We start from the raw sequence: 27,896 nt of genomic DNA, 5'->3' as shown, positions 1-27,896 counted from the left end.
TGGATGAGGGTTCTGCTATTGTAATCAAACTATAGATTAATTTATTTGTTATGGTTATCACTAAGTATTAAATCGTATTTTTTGTATGGACTCCTGTTTTTCATTAACTAGGTTTTCAATCAAACTAATAAGCATGCACAAAATCCCGAATATGGTGTCGCCATTAACGCATCATGAACGCCTTAGTAAAGGTACGGAGATGGTTGATTTTTCCTATTTTGTTAGAAATGAAAGCTACTTTATCAGTTGCATATCATGTTTTCCAATGCTCCAACCTAATTCTTCTTGATTATTGGAGATTTCGGAGGTCTGGCCAACTTTAGGGAAACTGAAAGTTGAAACAGTTTTGTATTGAATAAAAAGGAAAAATGGTTTCCCCTCTAAAAGGAGTCAATGCATTATAGTAACAAATTTTTATCTCCCCTTTACTTCATTCATCCCCTGTTAGTATTTAATCAACCCATCTAATCAACTAACTAACCAAATTCTAATCATGTTAATGAATTCTTTATATCCTAACACATTACTTCTATTTTAATCGCGTTTTGATCAGACTACTACTGAGAAATGTTATACTGCATCGTAATTAAGTTACACCTTTTTCCTTCCTATTACTCGATTCTAAAATTAATCCCCATCTACGCACACTAATACGCCTATTTCATAAGTACAACTGTGGGTTTTTATCATTCAGAACAATCTTTTGCATCGCTGTCTTGATACTTGGTTAATGCGAACATTTTCCTCAAAGAACGGTAAGAAGCCTAATTTGGCAATGTACAAACATAATTTACTCGAGATACCCAATTACTACAACGCAATTTTAAACACAATTGCGCAGATTTAAGGGAATAATATAAATTTACCAGTAGTCTCTAAATAAATCTTGTGTTTCATAACACGGAATAATTGCGCTCATTTCTTGTGGCAAGCCTCACTACACCGTCGAAACTGCAAACTCAGTAATTGACGTCTTTTAAAAAGGTACACAAACTGTAAACAGTATTACTCGATGTTTTTAACTATAATACAACCAAACAGAATGTCACATTCAATCTCCCTCAAATAGCATGCGCTGGGTGTCTTCGAATAATTTGGTTTCCCATACCTGACATGTTACATAAAAAATGCAGTTCTATTCTAACCGCAAGCGAGGTTTTGTGGATATGAATTCCTGGAATGATACTTCGGCTAAAGATTTTAGAACGACAAATATGTGTGAAAAACAAAAACAATTCAAAAAACCAGAGCAAGAACCTCGCTATTTTGGGTGCCCTTCATTTTGCCTTGCAGTGTTTTCTATTTAAGAAATGAGGAACAAAATTGTTGAAAAGTTGCAGGCTACCATCCTAGATTTTGTCGACCAATCACACGCCTGTATATCCGTATTTATACTAATGACAGTAAAGTTTGATCAGTTTATCAGCACCAGCTGTAAATAACCATGGCTGTCTAGGGTGAAATTTACAGTCTAGTATCCCTGCAATGCAGACAACTTCCAAGTAAGATCAAGAAGTATTTAGCATATAAGTAATTGTTCTCGAATGCATTGTCAGATAAGAATGTAATGGGCAATCATCAACCAACCACATACTCAGGGTTGGTTTATCAAATAACGACAATCGTGAGAACAGATTACATCTACATATTGCATAAAGATGAAAACAAAGGCCAACAAAATGCTTGGAAGGTTGGACTGATCATTCAGAGACTGTTTATTTTTCCTACGCTAATGAATCAATCATCTAGAACCAAAGCAGCCAGTATAACGAGTATCCATTTATCTGTAAACAAGACTGTGCCATTATTATAACATAAAAAGTACTATAGTTTGGATATTTTTATCCTCCTACCAAGTACTATCCTAAACTGATTTTATAGTTTTCAAATGCTTGACTTGTTTTTTTCCCTTTCTAGACAAGGCTATAACATCTAGGCTCCTCTGATCCTTCTATCCTGAACTGATTTGATAGTTAAAACACTAGACTCGTTTATTTTTTAAGTTGGTCTGATCTTTCAAAAAAAAATTGGATCCCAAATTTATTAACATAAAGACTCACCTCTGCCATTTGAACTGGTATGACCACGAAGAATTTCCAAAGGAACAATAAGGGGATTTTGTTTGAGATCAGAATAAACCATTCCATGAAAAACATATGCAGTGCAGTCATCTGAACATGAAGCAAATAATGGATATGTGCGGTGAAAGATGACATCGTTGATATCTTTTGGGTGACACCTGCAACAATAAAGTTATTAAACCATTGACCAATACAAAAAATAAACCATAGTTATTTTATGTCCTCTACGCCCTGTTAGTTTAGTTTTTTCAAATAATGAAATTTTGTAGCTATATATATGAAGTGGCCATGCTAACACAAAGGGAACTCATCATGTTATAATAAATTTAAAATTTCAAACGATATCCCAATTAAACAGGAAATTGTAATTTAAACATAATGAATGGGGGAGCTGTTATCATAATATAACATCAACATAATTTGACACATTCACTGGCATAGCTAATTTTCTAATCAGCTACCACACAAATTGGTAAAGGACATGGAAGGCTTTATAGCCCAATACTATATAATAAGTTGTGCGTTCACAAGCAGAGAACTACTCTGGCACAAAAAAAAGTAACGAGTTTGCATTCCTTCAATTAGCAGACAAAAAAATACTTAAGAATTTTATATGGTTTAGATGAAAGGTCCATGTCAAACCAACACATCTTGCCCTCTTTGCTACCCACAATTAAATTATCACCTGCATGGAATACATACAACAAACAATTATGATGAGTAACATTCTGCATTTTATGAGTAGAAGAGGAAGTGATTACAATATAATTCTATGACAACAATAATCATACCTCCAGGATGAACTGCAATAGACGAGGCTTCACGAAGCCCAGTATCAAGCTTTTTTATGACCTTAGTTTTTAATAAATCATACACACGAACGTTCTTTTTCGTACAAACAAAGAAGATGGAACGGGATGGATGGAAGGTTGACCTAACAGCAAGTCCATGTAATTTGAAAGGAAGTTTTTGCGTAAGCTTCTTGGATAACTGGTGTATCAAAACTGCTCTGGACTCACGTAAAGAAATTGTCAAGGAAAAAACCAACCAACCCCTTAGTTTAATATATTTATATCCCTCTAAATTTCATATAATTCAGTCAGAAAACAATTCAGCTAAAAATTTGGTAATCAAGAACTAGTTCAATACGATTTGTTTTCAGTAAATTCCATAGGTAAAGAAACCACATTCTAAACACAGCCATTAATGATGCATGGCATGCAACAGGAGGAATAACACGACAAATAGCAGCTCAAGGCCAAAAGGTTATGTTTATTCTAATTGAAGTTAAAAGTCAGCCATGCCTAGTGCTGTGTTGAACAAAATAAGATTCCCTTGCCATCCAGATATGTTGCACTAATATTTGTGCAATGAAAGCACGTGCACATTTATTTGCATACACCCAACAATAACAAAAGTCAATAATATACCAAAAAATATAAAGGAAAAAAATCATAAACAATCATCACCAGAGACATGTAGTGTTGAGCAATAAACCAATGAATAATTAGGTATGCATAAATTGATCAGAAGAAACACTTAAAAAGGATATCTGTTGGCATCACTGTTGAAAAGTAGTCACCTTTCCGGTGCCATTCTACAGCAGTAACTGTCTGCAAAAACAAATCCACAAATGTTTAATTGAACAACTACAGAAATTCAATCAACAAGTGAACCAAGATGGAAATGGAAACAAATGTGAAAACACCTTGAAGTGCCTTAACCTTAAACCCATATGTTTGTCATCTTTAAGCCAGCTTACACTAGGTGCTTTATCACCTGCAAACTCGGGCATGATTAGAAAAAAAAACAAAACCACGATTCTGGGACATAAAATCTCATAAGCATTGATATAAATAACAAATCAACATTCACCCAAGTGACCAGTTAGGTTTAAACTTTAAGCCGATCCCCCTTCCAATAAAAAGCTCAGTTGGGGTTCATAGGCCAACTTGAGAGTTTGGATCTCTTGGAGCCTTCTATTGAATGTTTAGATCAAAACCAAAGTGACAAAAGCACTGACCAGAGTCATCTGATGCTGTTGAAGAGTCAATCCAGAGAAGCTTCTTAATCTGGTTCTGCAATTCTTCATCCCCCAAACCAGTGTTCAGTAGAAGTACATCTTGTCCCCTAAAACCAAAGATTTACCATTGATTTATTTTCACAATCAAACCATATATAAACATTAAGAATTTTATAGAACAAAAGGTATATGACTCTTAATAGCCAATAAAATCAGACTTACGCAGAAACAGCTAGAATATGCATATCAGGCAGAGGATTCCAGGAAACACAGCTGACAGCTTCACCAACTTCCCACCGCCTAAGACATCTGCCAGTTTCAACCTCCCAGACACGGACAGTTCCATCACTTGAACCTGAGCAGATAGCAGAAAAGTTAGAGACCCATCTCCATCCTTCCTAAATTGAAACAGCAATATATGTCATCAATATTCATACCTGAAGCCATCCATTGCCCTGAAGCTTCAATGGAAATTGATGTAACAGCATCTTCATGGCCTTTATACTCAATATAGCATGTTATGGGATAAGGCTTAAGCTCCTTTCGACTCGGAAGCTTTGGCTTTAAAGATTCAGGATCAATATTAAGCTAGAACACGGAAAGAAAAGAAAAAGTGAACAAATTATACCAATTATAGTATACACACATTCGCACCAAAAATCAAATCAGTAAACTAGTTCTCTGACAGATATTTCACTCACGCGCTTTTTCCGAACTCGAGGGCACAAGTACAGATCCAAACAACGTTCAAAGGATTCCTTCATAGCATTCTCATATGAAGGGATGCTCCTCATAGACGTAAACCTGACCAAGTAACATTTATTAGCCCGACACTACAGAAAGAAGGGAGTAAAAACGTTTGCCCTGAAACAAAGTACCTTTTTGGAATAAACTTAGGACGGTCTTCCTCAAACATCAATTGATAAGAATTTATCTCCTCTTGAGTTGGAATGTACTCTAAAGGAGGATTATAAGATTCATCATGGCCTACAAAATGAAATTATGTTATCAAACACCAAGGTACACCAAAATCAGAAGGAAAAACAAATATTATCTATTAGTAGATTTTGGCTCTCCAAAATGTAAGTCGCGGTTAATACCAGGTAATTTCTGCTTAGGGGCAGGAATGTAAGCCAAATGATTTGATTTTTCTGTCGAACCAGAATCATCTCCCCACAAGAGATATGGACCATCTTCCTCTTTCGGTTTGTCAAAAGTAATTGTTCCCTTGCTCTAACATATTGTACAACCTGTAGAATCACGGAAGTTTAAAAGTGATAAGAAAAATCAATTTGTTTCCAATGTCCTCCTGAACATCTCCACATTAGTAAACAAAGGAATGGTTACCTTTTTAGCTTCCCACTTTGAAGGAATAAACCTCCTTTTTGGTTCAGGAGCATTAGACAATGGATGCTTGGCATCTTCCCATTTATACCAGTCAACATAATCCTGAATATTACATAGGAGAGATGAAATTTAGGAAGAAAACTGTGCACACTAATTATATTTAAAATTGTACTCAAAATCCCTAAAAATTAAAATAAGATGGAAACTAAACACATACCGGATAAGGATCAAAGTCAGAATGTGGTGCCTGGTTCTTGAGCAGTCTACGGACAAGTTTGATTTCATCTTTTGTCAGCTCAACTACCTCATCATTGTATGTTACGTGCCTGATCACGTAACTTGCCTCTCACGGTGAACGTACGTACTTAACTGAATAAAACTCTTTATTATAGCAACTGTGGTAATCACAAACACAACCAATGACTGGGAGCAGGGTCTCCTTCAGTCACACGAGAGCATAACCTCTCTTACAATACTCAAATAATCAAAACATACCCTAAGCTCTAGGTGCCTCCATTATTAATACTAATTACTCCTTCCAGAAAAGGCAGGGAATAATATTAATTGCCTATTTATTATAATTATCTGGAAGAAATCATTCTATCCTAATTTATTATATTAATTACTGCATTTATTACTGGAATACGATGCTGAGCATCCCCCTTGAATTCTCGCCTGTCCTTCCGTTTGCTAGTTAAACGTTCGTTGTCGTTTCCCGTGTTTCAGGACGCTCGTCCTTACTTCGGACGCTCGTCCTCACTTAGGGCGCTCGTCCTCGCCCCTTGTCGACTCCCCTTGCCTAGGACGTTCGCGCATGCTCTGCTCGTCCATGACGCTCGTCCTTTCTCCTTGCTCGGAACGTCCGTCCTCGTTCTGTTCGCTCAGGCCGCTCGTCCTCACTCCTTGTTTACCCGCTCGCTCCTCTTGCTGAGGACGTTCGTCCTCGCCCCTCTTTATCTCTGGCACAGAACGCTCGTCCGTTACCGTACGGTATCCTCCTTGCTCAGGACGCTCGTCCTCCCCCCTATCCCTCCTATATCTTCTTCTCTCGTACACTCGCCAGGCCCTAACATTACCCACCCCCTGAAGATCAACCTTGCCCTCAAGGTTGAAATCGGGGTATTGATCTTGGATGGTGAGGGCATCTTCCCATGTCGCCCCGTCAGGCCCTCCCTCTTGCCATTCGATCAAGACTTCCTGCCGTTCGTCCTCCCCCTGTGGTACCTGCCTTTTATCCAAAACTCTGACCGGACGTGGGGACGGAGCCTCCATCTCTAAGTCTATTGGTAACTCCTGTTCGACCCGGTGATCCCCTACTGCCTTCTTTAGCTGCGATACATGGAACACGGGGTGTATTCGTGCAGACCCTGGTAATTGCAACTTAAATGCGACTGCCCCCACCTGCTGGATGACCAGGAAAGGTCCAAAATAACGAGTGGCAAGTTTAGAATGTACTGTGGACGACATCGTAGTCTGTCGGTGGGGTCGAATCTTCAGATAGACCCAATCTCCCACCCCAACTTGGGACGGCCTCCTTGCCTTGTCAGCCTGCCGCACCATTAACTCTTGAGCCCTGGCTAGATGGAACTTGAGCTGATGGAGTGCTTCGTCTCTGGTCTGTAATTCCTGATTGACTGCTTCCACTAAGGTCTCCCCTGGAACGAACCTGTGCAGTGAAGGAGGCGGCCTCCCATAGACGGTTTCAAAAGGGGTGCATTTGGCTGACTCCTGATAGCTGGTGTTGTACCAGTATTCCGCCCATGGCAAGACGATGCTCCAGCCCTTGGGTTGTTCGGAACAAAAACATCTCAAATACCCCTCCAAGACCCTGTTGACAACCTCCGTCTGCCCATCGGTTTCAGGATGATAGGCGGTGCTCATCTTTAGTTGAGTGCCTTGCAATTTGAACAACTCCTTCCAAAAATTACTCAGGAACAGCGGATCCCGGTCACTGACTATAGATAAAGGCACCCCATGCAACCTGACGATCTCCTTCACAAAGACTTCGGCTATGGTGCGTGCAGAGTAAGGGTGTTTTAAGGGTATGAAATGGCCGTATTTGCTGAGACGGTCCACTACCACTAACACTGCATCATACCCTCTAGACTTGGGTAATTTGACAATAAAATCCATGCTTATCTCCTCCCAAATTGCGTTGGGGATGGGTAACGGTTGCAGCAACCCTTGCGGTGATGATGTCAAATATTTATGTTGTTGACATACCAGACAGCTTGCAACGAACTCGGTCATGGCTTTCTTCATTCCTACCCAATACAGGGATTGTGCCACCTTGCGGTACGTTCGGTAGACCCCCGAATGGCCCCCTGTCTGCGTGGTATGGAATTCAGCTATCAACTTAGGCACCCAGGCCGAACGTGCTGACAGTACGAGCCTCCCTTTATAGTGCAAGCGCTCGTTCTCCAGTGTGAACGAAGGATGGGAATTTGGGTCTTTTCTCAAATCCCCGATCACCTTCCTTAACTCCTCATCCTCCTCGACTTCTTTCAAGACTTCCTCGAAATCCTGCCAGTAGGGACGAGCAATCACTGTCAATTCCTTTTCCTCCTGCAGATCCTCCTCCTCCCTCCTTGATAGGGCGTCCGCTACTTTGTTGGTAACCCCTGATTTGTACACAATTTCAAAGTCGTACCCCAGGAGCTTTGCAAGCCAATTCTGCTGATTCTGAGTGGTGATGCGCTGTTCCAACAGGTACTTCAAACTCCTTTGGTCCGTGTGCACCACAAACCGCTGTCCCAAAAGGTAAGGCCTCCAGTGTTGTATGGCTAAAACCAATGCCATTAATTCCTTCTCATATATTGACTTCCTTAATGAACCCTCCGATAAAGCTTTGCTAAAGAAAGCTATGGGCTGCTTCCCTTGCATGAGTACCGCCCCTATCCCTCGTCCCGATGCGTCACACTCAATGTGGAATGGCTGATCAAAGTCAGGTAGGATCAGTACCGGAGCGGTCGTCATTGCTTTTTTTAATCTGGACATGGCCTCCTCGGCCTGCTCCGACCATGCAAACTGCCCTTTCTTAAGAAGATCGGTCAGGGGTCTGGCGATTTTCCCATAATCCTTCACAAACCTCCTGTAGTACCCTGTCAGCCCCAAAAATCCCCTCAACGCCTTCACCGTCTTTGGTTGCTCCCACTCCAGTACGGCTCGTATTTTGTCTTCATCCATTTCTACACCCCTCGCTGAGATCCGGTGCCCCAGATAACCTATTTGAGTTCTGCCGAACTCACATTTCTTCTTGTTGGCTACCCACCTGTTTGTCACCAGTTCCCCTAGCACTGTTCCCACATGCTCTAAGTGCTCCTCCCATGAACGGCTATATACCAGTATATCATCAAAAAATACCAGGACGAACTTCCGCAGATATGGTTGCAGCAGGTTGTTCATGGCACTCTGGAAAGTGGCTGGTGCGTTGGTTAGACCGAACGGCATCACCATGAACTCGTAGTGACCTTGGTGCGTCCGGAAAGCCGTTTTCTCTATGTCCCCTTCTCCCATTCGTATCTGGTGATAGCCTGACTTCAAATCCACTTTTGAAAAATAGCTGGCTCCTCTCAATTCGTCTAATAACTCCTCTATTAGGGGAATAGGGAATTTATCAGGAACAGTGGCTCGGTTTAAGGCCCTGTAATCCACACAAAATCTCCAGCTGCCATCCTTCTTCTTTACCAAGATTACCGGGCTCGAATATGGGCTGTTGCTTGACCTTATAACGCCCGTCTTCAACATTTCTCCTACCTGCTTCTCAATCTCCCCTTTCATCACATGGGGATATCGGTATGGCCTTACATTCACGGGATCCGTCCCTTCTTTTAAGGGAATTTGATGAACCATTCCCCTATCGGGTGGTAGGCCGTTCGGCTCATGAAATACGTCCGCGTGCCGTTCCAGAACTCGCCTCATGTCGTTCGCCTGCTTTCTTGTTAACTCTGGACCGAACGTCTCTTCTTCTTGAGCGTGCGGTCTTTGCTCCTCATCTTTTTCGGTCTCCCCAAGCTCCCATACTAGCAACCAGATCTCCACTTCTTTCATCTTAAGCAAGGCTGCCGGTTCCACCAGTCTCCGAGTTAGAGTTGGGTCTCCTTTAATTATCATTTTTCGCCCTGCCTGAACGTACGCCATGGTTAGTTGTCCCCAATTCAGTGTTACTTCACCCAGCTTGGCCAACCATTCTACTCCCAATATTACATCCACTCCTCCCAGTTCGAACAGGTGGAATCGTTCCTGGATCACTGCCTCTCCCATATAGATCGTTACTGCTTCACAGCACCCCCTCGTCTCCTTTCTCTGCCCATCGCCCAAACTCACCCTATATGGTGGAGTATCTACTACTGGTAATGCCAGATCTTCTACCAATTTCCTGCTTATGAAGTTGTGGCTGGCGCCACTGTCAATCAAAATCAATACTTGTTGCGTCCCTATTTGGCCATGCAGCTTCATCGTTTTGGGCTGGGTGAGCCCTCCTGCCGAGAAGGCAGATAACTCCATTTGCTCGAGTTCGCCCCCCTCTTCCTCTTCTCCTCCTGGTTCCTCGTCTTCTGCCCATATCAGCATTCGTAGACTCCTTTCTGGGCAGCGATGCCCTGGGCCGAAGGGTCCTCCACACCTGAAACACCTCCCTTCTTCCCTTCGTTTGACATACTCAGCGTACGGTAAATCACGTACGTTCCTGCCTTGCGTGTTCGCGAACGTGCGTTCGCCTTCTCTCCTTGGAACTCCTTCCTTTCCTCCCGTACGTCCCCCCTCGACAGGTACCGTTCGGTTTTGATTGTAACGGCTGGGTTCCGTCTTTATCAATGACCCACTTGGTTGTCCCCACGTCTGCCCTTTTCTTATGATTCCCCCTCCTGTCCGCGCGCCCGCTTGGAACGCTTCCACGTCCCTTGCTAGTCTCATGATGTCCATTAATTCCTTCGAGTCGAGCAACCGGAGTTGGTTGCGGATCCCCTCCTGCAGACCAGCCATGAAATACCCTATCAACTGAGCCTCGGGTATCTTTTCGGCTTGGCCAACCAACACTTCGAATTCTTGGATATACTCTCCCACGGACCCTGACTGTTTGCAGGATGCCAGCCTCTCAAAAACTGTTCCTCGGTTCCTGCCTCCAAACCGTACCACCAACGCTTCCTTTAAACCTGCCCACGAGCGGTTTCTGGCTTTCTCCCTCCAAAACCGGAACCAATGCCCTGCAATTCCTTCCATGCTGATGTATGCCAGCCGCAATTTTTCGTCCTCGGGTACACCTTGTAGTTCGAAAAATTTATCTGCTCTATAGATCCAGTTCATAGGATCATTGCCTTCGAATATGGGTAACTCGACCCTCCGCCTCCAATACGGCTGTTCCTCTCGGGGTCCACCCTCTAAGCCTCCGCTATCCCTCTCGTCCTCATCATTTCTTCTTCCATTGACCGATCCTTGGCTACCATCAAGGTTTCCATCGTACCGTCGACCTCGCTCCCCTATCACCCTCACTAGTTCCTGTACTGCAGCTTCCAGTCCTCCCATGGAGATTTCCATGGTCTCCATCCTTCCTTCCATCGCGTTCACCCTTCCTTCCATGATGCTTTGTTCCCCTTAATAGGAATCCGGCAGTTTCCTCCTTGACGATCCGGCAGTTTCCTCCCTTGACGATCCGGCAGGTCGGACCAATTGTTACGTGCCTGATCACGTAACTTGCCTCTCACGGTGAACGTACGTACTTAACTGAATAAAACTCTTTATTATAGCAACTGTGGTAATCACAAACACAACCAATGACTGGGAGCAGGGTCTCCTTCAGTCACACGAGAGCATAACCTCTCTTACAATACTCAAATAATCAAAACATACCCTAAGCTCTAGGTGCCTCCATTATTAATACTAATTACTCCTTCCAGAAAAGGCAGGGAATAATATTAATTGCCTATTTATTATAATTATCTGGAAGAAATCATTCTATCCTAATTTATTATATTAATTACTGCATTTATTACTGGAATACGATGCTGAGCATCCCCCTTGAATTCTCGCCTGTCCTTCCGTTTGCTAGTTAAACGTTCGTTGTCGTTTCCCGTGTTTCAGGACGCTCGTCCTTACTTCGGACGCTCGTCCTCACTTAGGGCGCTCGTCCTTGCCCCTTGTCGACTCCCCTTGCCTAGGACGTTCGCGCATGCTCTGCTCGTCCATGACGCTCGTCCTTTCTCCTTGCTCGGAACGTCCGTCCTCGTTCTGTTCGCTCAGGCCGCTCGTCCTCACTCCTTGTTGCCCCGCTCGCTCCTCTTGCTGAGGACGTTCGTCCTCGCCCCTCTTTATCTCTGGCTCAGAACGCTCGTCCGTTACCGTACGGTATCCTCCTTGCTCAGGACGCTCGTCCTCCCCCCTATCCCTCCTATATCTTCTTCTCTCGTACACTCGTCAGGCCCTAACATTGTACTCATCATAGATTTTCCGCCTTCAATGTTTAAGAATGTAGACAGATCAAATATGTTTCTAGAAGGACAGTAACACTAACAAACTATAAAATAATATTCCCCCACAGATGTACGTGCTATACTTATAACAAGAGAAAAGGAAACCAATAAGAAATAATTTCATAATAGGACTCGTGCAAAAAAAGCTATTTTGCCCTTGTAACCCAACCACAAAATACCATGGTCATACTTATCTTGTAATCCATGGCTGATGGAAAAGTTCAAAACCAAGTGGCTAATATATAAAAGATGAAAAAATTAAACCCATAAATTTCAAGTTCTTAGACTATATGTCCTGGTATTTCCATCAGAACATGTAGGATTCTACCAATTTTTCCACTATTAGACTTTGGTAGACATATTTAGTGTGCATTTGGTTGAACCCATTTTGAATAAATGATTGACTATTTTCCCCAGCTTCCTATAATAGTTCTTCACTGTTTATTTATTGAAAATTACCCAATTTACCTTCTTTAATGTATTGTAATCTGTTCTGCTTAGGGGCATAGGGTTTAAAAAATAACAATGCTAATTCAAAATTTAGGCCTCAACATAATAGAAAGGATACCAAATGTAACGTCTCAAAGAAAATATTATATACATCGAGGAACATACTCTCTGTGTGTCCTGAGTAGATGGATGTAAAGTTGAGTGTTGGTGTTTACAAGCATTATGAGAAGAAAAGAATACAATAATGGAAATTGAAATGAAGAAATAAGTAGCACAGGAGGAATGAAACTAACCAACTCTTAGAATCGTCAACGTTTGCAAGAAATGAATCTAACTTGTCTTGCTTTTCCTTTTTCTTGATCTTCTTGCCCTTTATGTCGTATCCAATATGATACCACTTCAAAGGTACATCTCCGATAGTGTTTCGAGGAGCCACCTATAAAAGGAACACAAATGGCGTAAGCATAACACAGCTTCTTAGAATGAGGCAAAATCCAATACGTGAGCCTGTTTCAGAAGACAATGACAGTGATCACCTCATCCTCGGAGGAGTCACTCTCAGCTCCTGGCTGATGGAGGTCAGAGCTCTCATTTCCACTGCCTTCACCATTGACAATGTCCTGCAACGATTTCTTCAACTCGTTACTTATGGTAACAAAAGCAACAACGCGGTCTTCTCGCTAAAGATGCCATGTTATTAAGAACAGAAGGCAGTTTACCTCGTCTACAGAAGATTCAGTTCCTTCGGCTTCTAAATCGCCGGACCTACCATTCTCAGGGGAACCTTCTTCGAACTCTGATTCAGCTTGCGAATCCAGGGAGACAGAAGATTCGTCATCATCTGCAGAAGAGTCCTACAAACAGAATACACAAGTACACTTCTAGCATTAGTATATAGTCACAGTTACAAAAAGTTATATGAAGTCAGAATTCCTTGAGAATAGCACCTCGTAGTCAGAGTCAGAATCGGATACTGATGGCGAAGGAACCTTATCAGAAGGCAATGGAGCTTCTTCTTCGTGGACGTCGTTTTTCGGCATCGTCTTCTTCTTCCCCTTCATTTTCAAAGTTAGGGCGCGTTAGGGTTTTGTTTGAGGAGGGAAAGGGTTTTACGAGTCGTTACTCAGTCAGCCGCAATTTGATTTCCCACGCCTTTGCTTTTTTGTTAGGCCCAATCTTCATAAAACTCTGCCTTTAGAAAATAAAATTGTACCCTAAGCAATATAGGAATCATAGTATGATTTTTTTTAAGCAAATCAAATTATATATCAGCACTTTAAAATGTAAAAATATATATATAAATCTTAAATTACATAATTTTGTTGATTTAGTTTTAATTATTTATTGTAAGGTTTAATGTTAACATCTTAATAACGTTAAGTTTTATGAAATTATATAATTCTTCATTTTTTTCCTTTTTTTTTACATTTTTAATGTATATATTTAATATTCTTATTTTATTTTTAAATTATGTTTTAAATTTATAATGAAATATATAAATAGTTTTATCTTATATTCTTATTTTACCTTTAATTATGTTTTAAATAAAATTTAACATTGATGAAGGGTGCCTTTTACTTCCTTTTTTTTATGCAATTCTGTTTACTTTTATTTTTGAAGTAATTGATTTTTAAATTAAATAAATACTCGTGATAAAAAAATTACTTACACCACAAAAAAACAAAAAACAACTCACTCTTTTTTATCAAAAATATTTATAATTCAATAATATTTGTATTTGAATCATTATTATAATAATAATTCTTTTATTATAAAAAATAGACACGTACACATGTATTTCTAATCTATAAAAGACATACGTGTTTAATATTTTTGTTAAATGTGAGAACCTGATTAATTAAGCACTTAAATCCACACTCTGATCACCATTTATTACACCTTGCCACGTCAAAACCCACTCACTTCCACTCTGCATGCGCCTGCCATGTGTCACTGAGGGAACGTTCCAAAAACGTTAGTGGAAAACAAGTGGCATGCAGAGAATGGACGTTTGTCCTGCGTGGGAAGAGAAAAATATTTTCTGGAAACCTCTTCTCCATTCCTTGCATGCTTCATCTTCTTCCCAGAAAATCTGAATTCAAATCCTCCAGCTTCTCTCTAAACTCTTTTCATCTTCTCTCTAAGATCACTTACCACCAGCATCTTTGCTTCCATTTCAGAAACCGTAGGATCATTCACGGTGTTGTAAGCTTTCATTTGAACCGAACAAGTTAGAATTCTGTGACTGGTAAGTCCTCATCTCTGCACTTCGTTCATTCAGTTCATGCGAACCAAAATTCTGGTTGCATGCGTGGGTTAGGGGTCTGATCTGTCTACGATTTTGGTGTATTAGATTAAGTGGAAGTTGTTGAGTAAACTTCTGGATAGAAAGCTGTGAGAGCAAGAGTGAAACCCTAGCATTTGGAAGTTCACTGCTGAACCAGGTAAGGGAAGCTTTAGTAATTTAATTTAATATATGTTTGATCTGTATGACAGTAATGAATTGTGATGGATGTTTGAAATGTATGCATTATGCGAATTTTGAATATGCGTGATGAAGCAGAATTGAAATGGATGTATATCAGGAATGTTGTATGAAATTATGCAGTGAATGAAATGTATGAGTTGTAATGTGATTGATTCTGCATAATTTGGAATGATTTTGATTTGAACTGTATGTTGATATGATATGTTTGAAACTGGAAGATGGAAGACTCTGTATTTATGGATTGATAATAGGAATTTTGGAATGCATGAGAGTTATGTTAAAGATAAATTCTAAGTTATGAATCATATGGAAAACTGTGAAATTCTCGTGTTTTAAAATCTGGAAAGTCTGGTCTTCTCTGATTGATGGTGTACGCTCGTCATCGAACGGTCTTATACCGTTCGGTTTCACTGGACAATAACTTAGAGTAAGAATTCTTTCATTTGGAGAGGATTCGGATCGAGAACGAGCGTTATTTGTGTGCAGAGTTAAGTTTGAGCGTTCGACTCAACTTAGCGTGTCCAACCATTTAAAAATTTAATTGAAGGGTATTAGTACGCTCGGTTTTGTCCACCAGCGTTCGTCATAAGTGGCGCTTAGTATTATATTGAGCGTTCGCCCAAAGGAACTCTCGATCTTAGATTGAGCGTTCGTTCTAGTTAGCGTTCGGTCTGACACTGAACGTTCGTTCCCACTGAACGTTCATTTCCATGCGCGTTAGTTCTATTTGGTGCTCGGTCATTGACTGGCGTTCGTCCTAAGCAGTGTTCGGTTTTATAACTGAACGCTCGTCCTATCCTGGATTCGTGAGCGAACGTATATGGTGTTCGTTCAAATTCTTATTTAACGTTCGGTTTTTTTTTTTTTTGACAGTGTTCATATCTGAATTTCTTTCATATTCTGGTTATCTATTGAAATATATCTAAATTATACTTATCCTTTTTATTCAATCTCCAGTATTATACTTAGAATTATCCTAAGTATTAATCAGATCTTTTTGAATCAATCTCAATTAAATTCTTAAGTGTTCTTAACATCCGTACATGAATAAAGGTTCGTTTCTTTTGTTCAGAAACGAGGCTGCAGTGCACTGTAATACAGTCGTCTTGATCTATTAAATAGTAACTTGTATTTAAATTAAAAGAGTGGAATACAGAAATGAAGATTTGATTAAGAGAAATTGTGAATATGTACGAATGGTGATTTGAATGGATTTATGAGAATTGGATTGTGAATGAGCGTTCCAAGGAGGAACGTCTCCATGATGTGAATATGAGAAGTAGTGTAGTATGACCATGGTAAAGCTGCTGATGGCTGTTCATCCTGATATTCCGTGAGTGCTCATCCTCATGTAGAGGGGAGTAGGTCATGCGTGGGAATGGCAGGAGGCCCTAGTCCTATTGAGTACTTTGGACTGATAGGGTTAACCTCGGGTGGCAGCTGATGGATGTTCCAGTTACTACACCACCCGTGTGCAAGAACGCCTGTAGATACATGGCATCATACAGTCCGGACAGTCTTTAATTATGAGAATATGAATGAGTTACTGTATGCGTGAATATGTGTTTAATGTTGTATGAACTATATGGCTGATGTTATATGTTAAATTATGTTGATGGTATTGAATTAAATTACCTAAGCTTACCCTTGCAATTTCCTTGTGTTGTCTACTGTTTCTGTATGTCCGTCTTGTCAATGCAATGATCATCCGTTGTGGATGTGAGCAGATGGTGAGGTACCCCTGGAAACAATGCTGGAAGAAGAAAATTTGGAGGATGCCAACTTGGTAGAAGTTGAAGTTAAAGCTGAGCAGTAGAGGCCTGTTCCGTAGTAGATATTAGATTTTCTGTGCTGTAATTTTGGCAGTTCTGTATATAATTTTGCAGAATAGATTATTCAGCACTGGTTTTGAATTGATCATGAATTTCTGAACGCTGTAATTTGCTGTACGTGCTGTTTTCTTTTGGAGCAGCTGTTATAAATGTTAAGACTGCACTGTATTTACTGTAAATGTGATTAGTTCTGATTAATGGTAATTACTATTTATTGGGATGTTACATTAAACTTCTAATTACAATTTAAAATAAAAAATATATATCTAAATAGTAAAAAATGGTTACCTTTTTTAATAATGTAACTACAATTATTAATTTATTTTCATATATATATTGAGATAGAAATAAGAAAAACAAAGACAGACTTAGTTATCTCGTATTTATTTATTTATTTCGTTTTTTATTTTATTATTTCATTTTTATAATTATTTTTTATTTAATAAATTATTAATGATCAACTTAATTTAAAGTATTAATTATTTTTAATACTAAGATTTCATTTTTAATTTTAACCTTTTATGGTTTTTAATTACTTTATCCATAATAAAATTAAATTTAGAAAAAAATATATTTTAGTTTTATGTCTTAAAAATAGTATTTAAAAAAACATTATAGATATATTGGGAATATAAATTATTTATACTATCATATAGAGAACTGTCATGTAATAATTTTTTTTTGCAAAAACAATGTCAATAAAAAAGTTGTATTTATCATTTTTATATTTAATTATTATATAAATATTTTTATTGTTGAATATTTCTCATATTTTTATTATGTAAAAATTAAAATAATGTTGTATAATACAAAAAATTAACATAAATCATATATATATATATATATATATATATACAAATAATTTTGTATAAGTGTGTAAATATTTTAATTAAATAAGTCTAACCATATATATTGTTTGTTTGTTAATGTATTGATTAAACAAATTATAGTAAACATAAAAAAATACACTGTGCTTTTTATCCAATAGTTAGATGAATATGATGAAACACATTAAAAAACTCATTTCATGCATTCATTAAACTATTATAACAAAATTATTATATAAATTTGAAAACATAATTGATTAAACGAACAAAGTAAGTTTAGCAATACATTTTATATAAATAAGTCTTTTACACATTTAGGACAACTTTAATCATATATATTAAAAAAATATTTTGACACACAAATTAAACAAATATATTACATAGACAAACAATATAAAAACTTACAAATTAAAATAAAACAAGGATTTAAAATTATAAATCATCCATAAGCAAGTTTATTATTATATTAAATAATATTTTAACAACATTTTTTATCAATATTAAATATTAAGAATTCAAGTATTTAAAATAGTTTGGAGAGCCTATGTGAAACCCTGATAAATTAATATATACAAATCCATACTCTGATCACACTTTTAAATGCACTGTGCCACGTCAAATTCCACTCTTTTCCTCTCTGCATGCACTAATGCCATCTGTCACGTTGGAAGCTTCCAAAAGCTGTAGTGGAAATCAGGTGGCAGTATGTGAGTGCACCATTGTTTGACGAGGAAGAGAAAAACAATTTCTCTGAAAACACTTCTCTCCCTTCCATGCAATCTTCTTCTTCCTCAAGAAATTCTGGCCTTCCATCTTCTCTGTATTCTCCCTGAACTCTTTCATATTCTCTCTAAGATAACTCACCTTCATCTCCTCCAATCTCATTTCAGACACCGTAGGAAACCTCTCTGCACCGTGAGCATTCTTCTGAACCAAACAGAACTGAGAACTGAACTGGTAAGTTCTCGTCTCTGCACCTTCATCTATTTAGTTCATGCGAACCAATTTCTGGTTGCATGCATGAGTTATAGGTCTGAACCTTATGTCATTTTGGTTTATTAGATTTAGTGAGAATCTTGGAGTGACTCGTTGGGTAGAAAGCCGTGAGAACACTAGAGAAAACCATAAGCATTTGGGAGTTCACTGCTAGACCAGGTAAGGGAAGCTTGAGTAATTTAATTTAATAATTGTTTGATGTTTATGACAGCAATGAAGTGTACTGAATGTTTGAATTGTATGAAATCTATGAATTTTGGAGTATGCAAGCACTAGTCTATTGTACTGATTGTATATGACTGATAAACTTGGGAATTATATGTTGATGATGTTATTGGTTGAGCTGTATGCAGAGAATGAGATGTATATTCTGGAATGTGATTGAAATTCTGTATGGTGTGGAATGATATTGTTTTGAACTGTATGTAAATGATGAGATGTTTGAACTGGGAAAACTGGAAAATACTGTATTGATGAGATTCTAATATGAATTCTGTAATGTATGAGGTTTATGGTGAAGGTGAAATTATTAAAGTTCAGATCATATGAAATCTGTGAAATTATCGTGTTTGAAAAATCTGGAAATTTTGATCTTCTCTGATTGATCATGTACGCTCGTTATCGAACGGTCTTATACCGTTCGGTTTCCCTGCAATTTCCTTTAGAATAAGGGTTCTTTCATTTGGAAAGGACTCTGATTAAGAACGAGCGTTATTGGTGTCAAGAGTTTAGTGTGAGCGTTCGGCTTGGCTTAGCTTGTACCACGATTGAAAATAAAGTGAAGTATAGTTAGGACGCTCGGTTTTGTTTACCAGCGTTCGTCATAAGTGGCGCTTAGTATTATACTGAGCGTTCGTCCAAATGAACTCTCGGTCTTAGATTGAGCGTTCGTTCTAGTTAGCGTTTGGTCTGATACCGAACGTTCTTTCAAATGCGCGTTCGTTCTATTTGGTGCTCGGTCATTGACCTGGCGTTCGTCCTAAGCAGTGTTCAGTTTCTACTGAACGCTCGTCCTTATCATTGCTTGTAAGCGAACTTCACAGTGTTCGTTCAATTTATTAATTAACGTTCGGTTTTTTTTTACTGGCAGTGTTCGTTTCCGAATTTACTAATGCTCTGATTATTTATTTGAATTCATTTAAACTGTGATGGTCCTTTTCATTTAACCTCAAGTCTTTATACTTAGAATTTTCCTAAGTATTATTTGGATCTTTTAGACTCAATTTCAATTAAATTAGTTAATTGTATCAACGTCCGTGAATGAATAATGGCGCGTTTCTTTTGTTCAGAAACGTGATAGCAGTGTACTGTAATATAATCATTTGGATCTATTAAATGAATAACTTTTGTTTAAATTAAGAGAGTGGAACACAGAATGAAAATCTGAATAAGAGGAATGGATAAAAATGTGCGAATGACGTTTTGAATGAATTTGATTGGAATGAATTGTGAATGAGCGTTCCAAGGAGGAACGTCTCTATGATGTGAATATGAGAAGTAGTGTAGTATGACCATGGATAAGCTACTGATGGCTGTTCATCCTGATATTCCGTGATTGCTCATCCTCATGTAGAGGAGAGTAGTTCATGCGTGGGAATGGCAGGAGGCACTAGTCCTACATAGTACTTTGGGCTGATAAGGGTTAACCTCGGGTGGCAGCTGTTGAGGGTATCCCAGTTACTACATCACCCGGGTGCAAGAACGCCTGTAGATACATGGATCATACAGTCCGGACAGTCTTTAATTATGAGAATCTGATTGAGTTACTGTATGTGTGGATATATGTCTAATGTTGTATGAAATGTATGATTGATTTGCTATGTTAAAATATGTTGATTGTATTGAATTAAATTATCTAAGCTTACCCTTGCAAATTCCTTGTGTTGTCTACTGTTTTGTATGTCCGTCTTGTCAATGCAATGATCATCCGTTGTGGATGTGAGCAGATGGAGAGACACCCCTTGAAGCATTGCTAGAAGAAGAAAATTTGGAGGACGCCAACTTGGTAGAAGTTGAAGTTAAATCTGAGCAGTAGGGGCTAGTTCCGTAGTAGATGTTAGATTTTTCTGTGCTGTATTTTGGAAGTTCTGTATTTAGTACTGCAGAATTGTTCATCCAGAACTGGTTTGGTACCTTAGAAAAATTCTGAACACTGTAAAAATTGTTGTACGTGCTGTTTTCTTTTGGAGCAGCTGTTGTAAATATTAAGACTGCACTGTATTTTCTGTAAATGTGATTAGTTCTGATTAATGGTAATTACTATTTATTGGGATGTTACATTTATTGGTATCAGAGCAGTTTTGTTCTTTTAAGGACATGTAGGGTTATGAGTACACTATGCTTTCGTTGTGTGCTTATTGTGTGTTGATGAGTTATTATTTTTAACTCTTGAACATAACTAACGTGCGTTTTCTCTGAACCAGAAAACGAATGGCGCCTAGACTTCCTCCCCCACCTCAGCCAAACGAGGCTGACTCTTCTAATAATACCAGGATGTTGGAGACAGTCATTGACAGGCTTCAACAATAGAACACCACTTTGATAGAACAGAACGCTGCTTTAATGAGGCAAAACCAGGAAGCTCTGAATAGTTTGGAGGCCTCACGTATCAGCTCTGAAGCAACTCAGAGGCAATTGATGGACCTGCTGACCTCTACTAGAGGCACACCAGGAGCCTCTTCTTCTAATGCTGCACCTCATGCCGAATGGAGTTTGGAAAGCTTCTTGCAGCACCACCCTGCCAAGTTTAATGGGAAAGGGCTTCCTGATGAAGCGGATCAGTGGCTAAGAGATATGGAAAGGATTTATGATGCCAAGAGGTGTCCAAATGAAAACCGTTTGGCATTCACAGAGTATTTGTTGACGGGTGAAGCTAGCCATTGGTGGTCCAGTGTGAAGATGTTGTTGACAGAATCCCAAAGTCCAATTTCTTGGGAAGTTTTCAGAACTAGATTTTATGAAGAGTACTTCCCTGACAGTGTGCGGTTTGCTAAGGAAGTGGAGTTCCTTCAATTGGTGCAAGGCAGTATGTCTGTCTCGGAATACACCAACAAATTCAAACATCTTGTTCGTTTCAATACCATGGCTACAAGTGAAGAATGGCAATGCAGGAAGTTTGAGAATGGGCTTAGAAGTGATTTGAAAGTGTTAATATCCTGCCTGTGCATTCGGTCCTTCCCTGCCATGGTTGAGAGAGCTAAGGTTCTGGAGAAAAATGTTGCTGAGGCCGAGCAACAGAAGAAGCAGCAATTGAATAGGGGGCAGGTTACATCCAGAAACAATACGAACTTAAGAAGATCCCCATACGTCCGTCCCACTCAATCATCTGGCGGATCACAAGCTTTGGTCACTGTTGGCCAAACTGGACAGCAAAGGAGTTTGACGTGTTATCAGTGTGGAGGACCACATTTGAGATGGGCTTGTCCTCAACTTTCTGGAGGAAAACATTGCAACAAGTGTGGAAGGAACGGGCACTCGGATCAGGAGTGCAATGTGGGAGGACGAGCGGTAATGAGACCGCCGAATGCTGGTAGAGCTTTTCAAGGGAGAGGTGGACGTGCACAAGCCACAGGAAGAGTTTATGCAATTACTGGTGCTGAGGCTGCTCGTTCAGGTACACTCATCACCAGTACTTGCTTATTGTTTGGGAAACCTTGCTGTGTATTGTATGATTCGGGGGCAACTCATTCCTTCATCTCGAAGGAGTGCGTTGAGAAGTTGGGATTAGTGGAGAGTGAATTACAGTTCGACTTGGTGGTGTCAACCCCAGCGGCTGGTGGGATCAAGACGTCTACCGTTTGTGTAAGATGTCCTATAGAAGTTGAGGGGCGTAGATATAAAGTCAATCTCATTTGCTTACCCCTGCAAGATTTAGAAGTAATTTTGGGGATGGATTGGTTGGCTACCAATCGGATCCTCATTGATTGTGGGAAGAAGGAGTTAGTCTTTCCAGATGAAGAAGAGGAAGAACTGTCAATCACTCTTGGGCAGTTTAAGGAGGACATCATGGAGGGAGCAAGCTGTTTCCTTATCATGACGTATGAAGGCAGTGAGATAGAGTGTTCATCCAATGTTGATAACAGTGGAGGACGAACAGTAGTGGATGAATTTCCAGATGTCTTTCCGGATGAAGTACCTGGTCTACCTCCCATCCGTGAGGTACAATTCACAATTGATTTGGTAACCACTGCTGCACCCATCTCGGTTCAACCATACAGAATGGCACCAGCTGAGTTGGCCGAACTCAAGAAACAGATTGAAGAATTGATGGACAAGAGGTTCATCCGTCCAAGTGCTTCACCATGGGGAGCACCTGTGTTGTTGGTTAAGAAGAAGGATGGCAGCTCACGGCTATGCATTGATTATAGGCAACTTAATAAGCTGACCATCAAGAACAAGTATCCACTACCAAGAATAGACGATCTGCTGGATCAATTGCATGGTGCGTGTGTATTTTCTAAAATTGATTTACGTTCGGGCTATCATCAAATTAGAGTGAAAGAGGAGGATATTCAGAAGACTGCATTCCGGTCTCGATATGGTCATTATGAGTATGTGGTGATGCCCTTTGGAGTGACAAACGCACCTGCAATCTTCATGGATTACATGAACAGAATTTTTAGACCGTACTTGGATAAGTTTGTTGTGGTGTTTATTGATGACATCCTCATTTATTCCAAGAGCGTTGAAGAGCATGAAGACCATTTGAGAATTGTCTTGAGCGTGTTGAGGGAGAAAGAGCTGTATGCCAAGCGTTCAAAGTGTGAATTTTGGATGAAGGAGATCCAATTTTTGGGGCACGTTGTTTCTGCTGGTGGTATTGCAGTAGATCCAGCCAAGGTGAAGGCAGTGCTGGATTGGGAGAGCCCACGTTCTGTCACGGAGGTTAGGAGCTTTGTGGGACTCGCGGGCTACTACAGGCGGTTTATTGAAGGATTTTCTAAGATAGTAGCCCCTCTGACTTACCTCACCAGGAAGGATCAACCGTTTGCTTGGACAGATAGATGTGAGGAGAGCTTCCAGGAATTAAAGAGGAAATTAACGAGTGCTCCTGTGTTGGTCATTCCAGACACGGCCAAACCTTTTGAAGTGTATTGTGATGCATCGTATCAAGGTTTGGGCTGTGTACTGATGCAGGAAAAGAGGGCAGTGGCTTACGCTTCCAGGCAGTTGAAAATTCATGAGAAGAATTACCCCACACACGATTTGGAGCTGGCAGCAGTGGTGTTTGCTTTGAAAATATGGAGACATTATCTGTATGGTGCAACATTTCAAGTGTTTAGTGATCACAAGAGTCTCAAGTACCTCTTTGATCAAAAGGAATTGAATATGAGGCAAAGGAGGTGGCTTGAATTCTTGAAGGATTATGAATTCGAACTGCTGTATCATCCTGGAAAAGCCAATGTGGTTGCTGATGCATTGAGTAGGAAGGCAGTAAGGGTCTCGGCAATGATGGTGAAGGAGCTGAACTTGGTGGAGAGTTTTAGAGATCTAAGGTTACAGTTTGACTTAGGAGCGAACGTTATCAGGTGCTGTAACCTTAGAATTTCCAGTGATGTGTTTGATCAAATTAGGAGGAAGCAACGTGAGGATGAAGATCTGGTGAAGATTTTGAGCGTGCTTGGTTCGGATCAAGCCAAAGAATTCAATGTTGGAACGGACGGCCTATTGCGTTACATGGATAGGACGTGCATTCCAAATGACAGTGAGCTGAAGCGGATTATAATGGAGGAGGGACATCACAGCCGTCTTAGCATGCATCCTGGCATGACTAAGATGTATCAAGACCTTCGTTTATCCTTCTGGTGGCCTGGTATGAAGAGTGACATTGCACGTTTTGTGTCCTCTTGCCTAACTTGTCAAAGAGCCAAAGCTGAACATCAAAGACCAGGAGGATTGCTGCAGCCATTGGAGATTCCAGAATGGAAGTGGGATAGCATCTCCATGGATTTCGTGACTTATCTGCCACGTACAGTCCGAAACCATGACTCAATTTGGGTAATTGTGGATAGATTAACTAAGAGCGCCCACTTCCTGGCCGTTAATTTGAAGATGTCCATGACCAACTTGGCCAAGCTGTACGTCAAAGAGATTGTTAGATTGCATGGAGTTCCTTCAAGCATTATATCAGATCGAGACACGAGATTCACATCTCGTTTTTGGCAGTCGTTACAAGGAGAATTGGGAAGCAAACTGCAAATGAGTTCTGCTTATCACCCTCAGACGGATGGCCAATCTGAACGAACCATCCAGACTCTTGAAGACTTGTTGAGGACGTGTGTGATAGATCATATGGGAGTATGGGATGAAGTTCTGCCGCTTGTTGAATTCACATATAATAACAGCTTTCAAGCAAGCATAGGAATGGCACCGTTTGAAGCTCTTTATGGAAGAAAGTGTAGAACTCCTTTGTGTTGGTTCCAAGAAGGCGAGACTGCATTAACCGGACCTGAATTAATCCAGCAAACAACTGAGAAGGTGAAACTGATTCAAGAACGTTTGAAGACTTCTCAAAGCAGGCAGAAATCGTATGCAGATAGGAGAAGAAGACCCTTAGAATTCGCTGCTGGAGATCACGTATTTCTGAGATTGAATCCAATCACTGGTGTGGGAAGAGTTCTTCGTCCAAAGAAGCTATCACCTAAGTTCGTAGGGCCATATCAGATTCTGAAGAAGATTGGATCAGTGGCGTATGAGCTGGCTTTACCACCTCAACTGTCCAACCTACATCCAGTCTTTCATGTTTCACAACTCCGGAAATATATAGCTGATCCATCACATGTACTGGAGTTAGAAGACATCCAAATTCGCCCAGACAGGACACTGGAGATGCAACCTGTTTGTGTGGAAGACAGCCGCACCAGACTCTACAAAGGCAAAGATGTTCGTCTCGTAAAAGTGGTGTGGAATGCAAAGACTGGTGACTCAACATGGGAGGTTGAAGAGGCTGTGAGAGAATTATACCCGCACCTATGTACTGGTAAGCCTTAGAATTTTCGAGGACGAAAATTTTTTTTAGTTAGGGGGAATGTGAAACCCTGATAAATTAATATATACAAATCCATACTCTGATCACACTTTTAAATGCACTGTGCCACGTCAAATTCCACTCTTTTCCTCTCTGCATGCACTAATGCCATCTGTCACGTTGGAAGCTTCCAAAAGCTGTAGTGGAAATCAGGTGGCAGTATGTGAGTGCACCATTGTTTGACGAGGAAGAGAAAAACAATTTCTCTGAAAACACTTCTCTCCCTTCCATGCAATCTTCTTCTTCCTCAAGAAATTCTGGCCTTCCATCTTCTCTGTATTCTCCCTGAACTCTTTCATATTCTCTCTAAGATAACTCACCTTCATCTCCTCCAATCTCATTTCAGACACCGTAGGAAACCTCTCTGCACCGTGAGCATTCTTCTGAACCAAACAGAACTGAGAACTGAACTGGTAAGTTCTCGTCTCTGCACCTTCATCTATTTAGTTCATGCGAACCAATTTCTGGTTGCATGCATGAGTTATAGGTCTGAACCTTATGTCATTTTGGTTTATTAGATTTAGTGAGAATCTTGGAGTGACTCGTTGGGTAGAAAGCCGTGAGAACACTAGAGAAAACCATAAGCATTTGGGAGTTCACTGCTAGACCAGGTAAGGGAAGCTTGAGTAATTTAATTTAATAATTGTTTGATGTTTATGACAGCAATGAAGTGTACTGAATGTTTGAATTGTATGAAATCTATGAATTTTGGAGTATGCAAGCACTAGTCTATTGTACTGATTGTATATGACTGATAAACTTGGGAATTATATGTTGATGATGTTATTGGTTGAGCTGTATGCAGAGAATGAGATGTATATTCTGGAATGTGATTGAAATTCTGTATGGTGTGGAATGATATTGTTTTGAACTGTATGTAAATGATGAGATGTTTGAACTGGGAAAACTGGAAAATACTGTATTGATGAGATTCTAATATGAATTCTGTAATGTATGAGGTTTATGGTGAAGGTGAAATTATTAAAGTTCAGATCATATGAAATCTGTGAAATTATCGTGTTTGAAAAATCTGGAAATTTTGATCTTCTCTGATTGATCATGTACGCTCGTTATCGAACGGTCTTATACCGTTCGGTTTCCCTGCAATTTCCTTTAGAATAAGGGTTCTTTCATTTGGAAAGGACTCTGATTAAGAACGAGCGTTATTGGTGTCAAGAGTTTAGTGTGAGCGTTCGGCTTGGCTTAGCTTGTACCACGATTGAAAATAAAGTGAAGTATAGTTAGGACGCTCGGTTTTGTTTACCAGCGTTCGTCATAAGTGGCGCTTAGTATTATACTGAGCGTTCGTCCAAATGAACTCTCGGTCTTAGATTGAGCGTTCGTTCTAGTTAGCGTTTGGTCTGATACCGAACGTTCTTTCAAATGCGCGTTCGTTCTATTTGGTGCTCGGTCATTGACCTGGCGTTCGTCCTAAGCAGTGTTCAGTTTCTACTGAACGCTCGTCCTTATCATTGCTTGTAAGCGAACTTCACAGTGTTCGTTCAATTTATTAATTAACGTTCGGTTTTTTTTTACTGGCAGTGTTCGTTTCCGAATTTACTAATGCTCTGATTATTTATTTGAATTCATTTAAACTGTGATGGTCCTTTTCATTTAACCTCAAGTCTTTATACTTAGAATTTTCCTAAGTATTATTTGGATCTTTTAGACTCAATTTCAATTAAATTAGTTAATTGTATCAACGTCCGTGAATGAATAATGGCGCGTTTCTTTTGTTCAGAAACGTGATAGCAGTGTACTGTAATATAATCATCTGGATCTATTAAATGAATAACTTTTGTTTAAATTAAGAGAGTGGAACACAGAATGAAAATCTGAATAAGAGGAATGGATAAAAATGTGCGAATGACGTTTTGAATGAATTTGATTGGAATGAATTGTGAATGAGCGTTCCAAGGAGGAACGTCTCTATGATGTGAATATGAGAAGTAGTGTAGTATGACCATGGATAAGCTACTGATGGCTGTTCATCCTGATATTCCGTGATTGCTCATCCTCATGTAGAGGAGAGTAGTTCATGCGTGGGAATGGCAGGAGGCACTAGTCCTACATAGTACTTTGGGCTGATAAGGGTTAACCTCGGGTGGCAGCTGTTGAGGGTATCCCAGTTACTACATCACCCGGGTGCAAGAACGCCTGTAGATACATGGATCATACAGTCCGGACAGTCTTTAATTATGAGAATCTGATTGAGTTACTGTATGTGTGGATATATGTCTAATGTTGTATGAAATGTATGATTGATTTGCTATGTTAAAATATGTTGATTGTATTGAATTAAATTATCTAAGCTTACCCTTGCAAATTCCTTGTGTTGTCTACTGTTTTGTATGTCCG

The 27,896-nt window shown here is 39.7% G+C and overlaps 1 protein-coding gene, 1 long non-coding RNA gene and 1 pseudogene across 3 annotated transcripts; 2 read left to right on the top strand and 1 right to left on the bottom strand.

Moving 5' to 3' along the window:
* Positions 1-938: 938 nt before the first annotated feature.
* Positions 939-13,439, bottom strand: LOC148195456 (ribosome biogenesis protein BOP1 homolog; annotated as a pseudogene). The gene is made up of 19 exons (XR_015781053.1): positions 13,316-13,439; positions 13,088-13,222; positions 12,905-12,988; positions 12,662-12,804; positions 11,882-11,899; positions 5,669-5,777; positions 5,452-5,553; positions 5,205-5,354; positions 4,983-5,091; positions 4,806-4,908; positions 4,542-4,692; positions 4,327-4,459; positions 4,105-4,211; positions 3,790-3,860; positions 3,634-3,694; positions 2,873-3,100; positions 2,682-2,766; positions 2,061-2,239; positions 939-1,480 (listed from the first exon to the last, which is right to left on the bottom strand). The product of XR_015781053.1 is annotated as a ribosome biogenesis protein BOP1 homolog (transcript).
* Positions 13,440-14,375: 936 nt separating this feature from the next.
* Positions 14,376-16,908, top strand: LOC148195455 (uncharacterized). Its single transcript, XR_015781014.1, has 3 exons — positions 14,376-14,616; positions 14,722-14,812; positions 16,584-16,908. It is a non-coding gene; the product is annotated as an uncharacterized LOC148195455 (long non-coding RNA).
* Positions 16,909-21,073: 4,165 nt separating this feature from the next.
* On the top strand, positions 21,074-22,568 carry LOC148195454 (uncharacterized). The gene is made up of 2 exons (XM_088095211.1): positions 21,074-22,387; positions 22,557-22,568. The coding sequence occupies exons 1-2, from the start codon at positions 21,074-21,076 to the stop codon at positions 22,566-22,568; spliced, it is 1,326 nt and encodes a 441-aa protein (XP_087951337.1).
* The last annotated feature ends 5,328 nt before the right edge of the window (positions 22,569-27,896 follow it).

Source organism: Vigna umbellata, chromosome 7 (assembly GCF_029865625.1).
Source record: "Vigna umbellata cultivar VRB3 chromosome 7, Vumbellata_1.0, whole genome shotgun sequence".
Classification (NCBI taxonomy): Eukaryota; Viridiplantae; Streptophyta; class Magnoliopsida; order Fabales; family Fabaceae; genus Vigna; species Vigna umbellata.
Note: the sequence above shows the minus strand (reverse complement) of the source record. Positions and strands in the feature narration are given on the sequence as shown.